The 1,624-nt window shown below is 44.5% G+C and overlaps 1 protein-coding gene across 3 annotated transcripts in view; it reads left to right on the top strand.

Moving 5' to 3' along the window:
* The first annotated feature begins 119 nt into the window (after window positions 1–119).
* The window catches only part of PHF21B (PHD finger protein 21B), a 155,294-nt gene continuing 153,789 nt past the window's right edge, over window positions 120–1,624 (top strand). The window contains exons 1-3 of one of the 3 annotated variants that reach the window (XM_042890042.1): window positions 120–173; window positions 688–720; window positions 1,005–1,070. In XM_042890042.1, coding sequence (XP_042745976.1) covers window positions 120–173; window positions 688–720; window positions 1,005–1,070 — 153 coding nt within the window. Of the gene's footprint in view, window positions 174–687; window positions 721–1,004; window positions 1,071–1,624 lie in introns of those variants that run through there. The other 2 variants (XM_042890043.1, XM_042890044.1) reach the window with 2 other exon arrangements.

The following is a 1,624-nucleotide window of genomic DNA, read 5'->3' as shown; positions in this document are numbered from 1 at the left end:
AAAAAAAAAAAAAAAAGCGAGCCAAACAAAACAAAACAACACAAGCAAACCCAACAAACAAACAAAACAACTTCATTCGGAGCTGAAAGTGGCAGGAAAGTGCCCGGCAAGTTGCGGGGATGGAGCTGCACAGCTTGCAAGAGGCGTTAAAAGTGGAAATCCAATGTCATCAGGTAAAAAACGCCACGAGCTGCCCGTGAGCCGCTCCTCGCCCGGCGGCCGGGTCGGGCCGCCCGTGTTGCATGCTGCAGGCAGCGGCGGGGGGCTGCGGGACCGGGGTTGCGGTTGGGGGACCCCCGGCCCCGCGGCAATGACGAGCAGTCGGGCAAAGTAGTTTGGCGGTTTGTTGGCCCGAGTTACGGGGTGCTTCGGGGGTTGCGCCGTTGTTGTTTTGTCCTCTCCCTGCGTGCCGTGGAGCCGGAGTTAGCATTGCGGCTGGGGCTCGTGTGAGTGTGTGCGGGTGTGAGCGGGTGTGCGTGTGCGTGTGTGTGCTGGAGAGATTAGGACGAGACTTGAATATTTATGAGCTTTGCTTGAAACTGACTCGCAGTGTTTACTTGCCTCTTTGTTCCTTACCCCCCTCCCTCCCCCGTCCACACAAATACATACATTTAAAAAAATCCATTAAACTTGAAACAGTTTCTAATTCCTCCTTTTTCGGGGGTGATTTTTTTTTTTTTTTAATAGAAACTAATTGCACAGATGAAGCAAGATCCACAGGTAAATGCAGATCCTTTTTTTTCTCTTCTTCAGTATTTTATCCCTGCCGTAATCAGCGCAGTTATGCTGGGACAGCAGGATGAGAAACTTTATCAGTAAGAGATCTCATTTTGTAGTCTGTGCTGAGCTTTCTTACTAAGGTTGTGTGTTGTGTGTGTGCATGCTTTTGTACGGCTGCGATGGAATGGTTTTGCCTTTGAACAATTTCTAGATCGCAAGTTTATTCATTACAGGGCTTAGTTTCCACTTTGCCTTTAATATGCGTCTTATTGCCGTTTTTGCAGAACGGGGATCTTAAGAAACAAATCCATGAAAGGCAATCAAGGATAGCAGCTCTTAATGAGAAACAAGTAAGGAACAGATCGATTCAGTTCTGTTTGGTTTTTCTTCTTGTTTGTACGATGCACTTTCTAAACATCCAAAAAGTGTCTGCGTTAGCTGAAAAATACCAACAGCAGTGAATATAGCATCCATTTTCCTAAGCGTAAAGTAAGAAAATGCATGTTTTCAAAATGAGATTTGATTCTTGCATGTCTTGCTGGGGGAAAGGATGATTTTAGTACTAGTAGTAAAAAGATAAGCAGTAGTTAAAGCTTTAAAAAAAAAAAAAAAAAAAGAGGCGTCCATTTTGAGTTGGTCGACATGTTTTAGGAATATGGAAAATTCTCCTGTCTTGGGCTACTTTGTGCACTTACGGGTAATGTGCAGAGCAAGAGTTGGGAGCAAGGAGGCTGGAGCCCAGTTTGGAGCCATTTCTGGGTTTGATTACAAAACTGATTTTTATTGATCACTTTATTTTATTTCTTTTCTTCTTCTTTATTTTTTCCTCCCCACTTGCCTTTCTCTTTCCTTGGTCTGATCTGACGTGTTAGCTTTTGATTCGAGTTCACTTAGGCACTTTCAC

Source organism: Lagopus leucura, unplaced genomic scaffold (assembly GCF_019238085.1).
Source record: "Lagopus leucura isolate 7727_CA_CO unplaced genomic scaffold, USGS_WTPT01 Super-Scaffold_100159, whole genome shotgun sequence".
NCBI classification, from domain to species: domain Eukaryota; kingdom Metazoa; phylum Chordata; class Aves; order Galliformes; family Phasianidae; genus Lagopus; species Lagopus leucura.
Note: the sequence above shows the minus strand (reverse complement) of the source record. Positions and strands in the feature narration are given on the sequence as shown.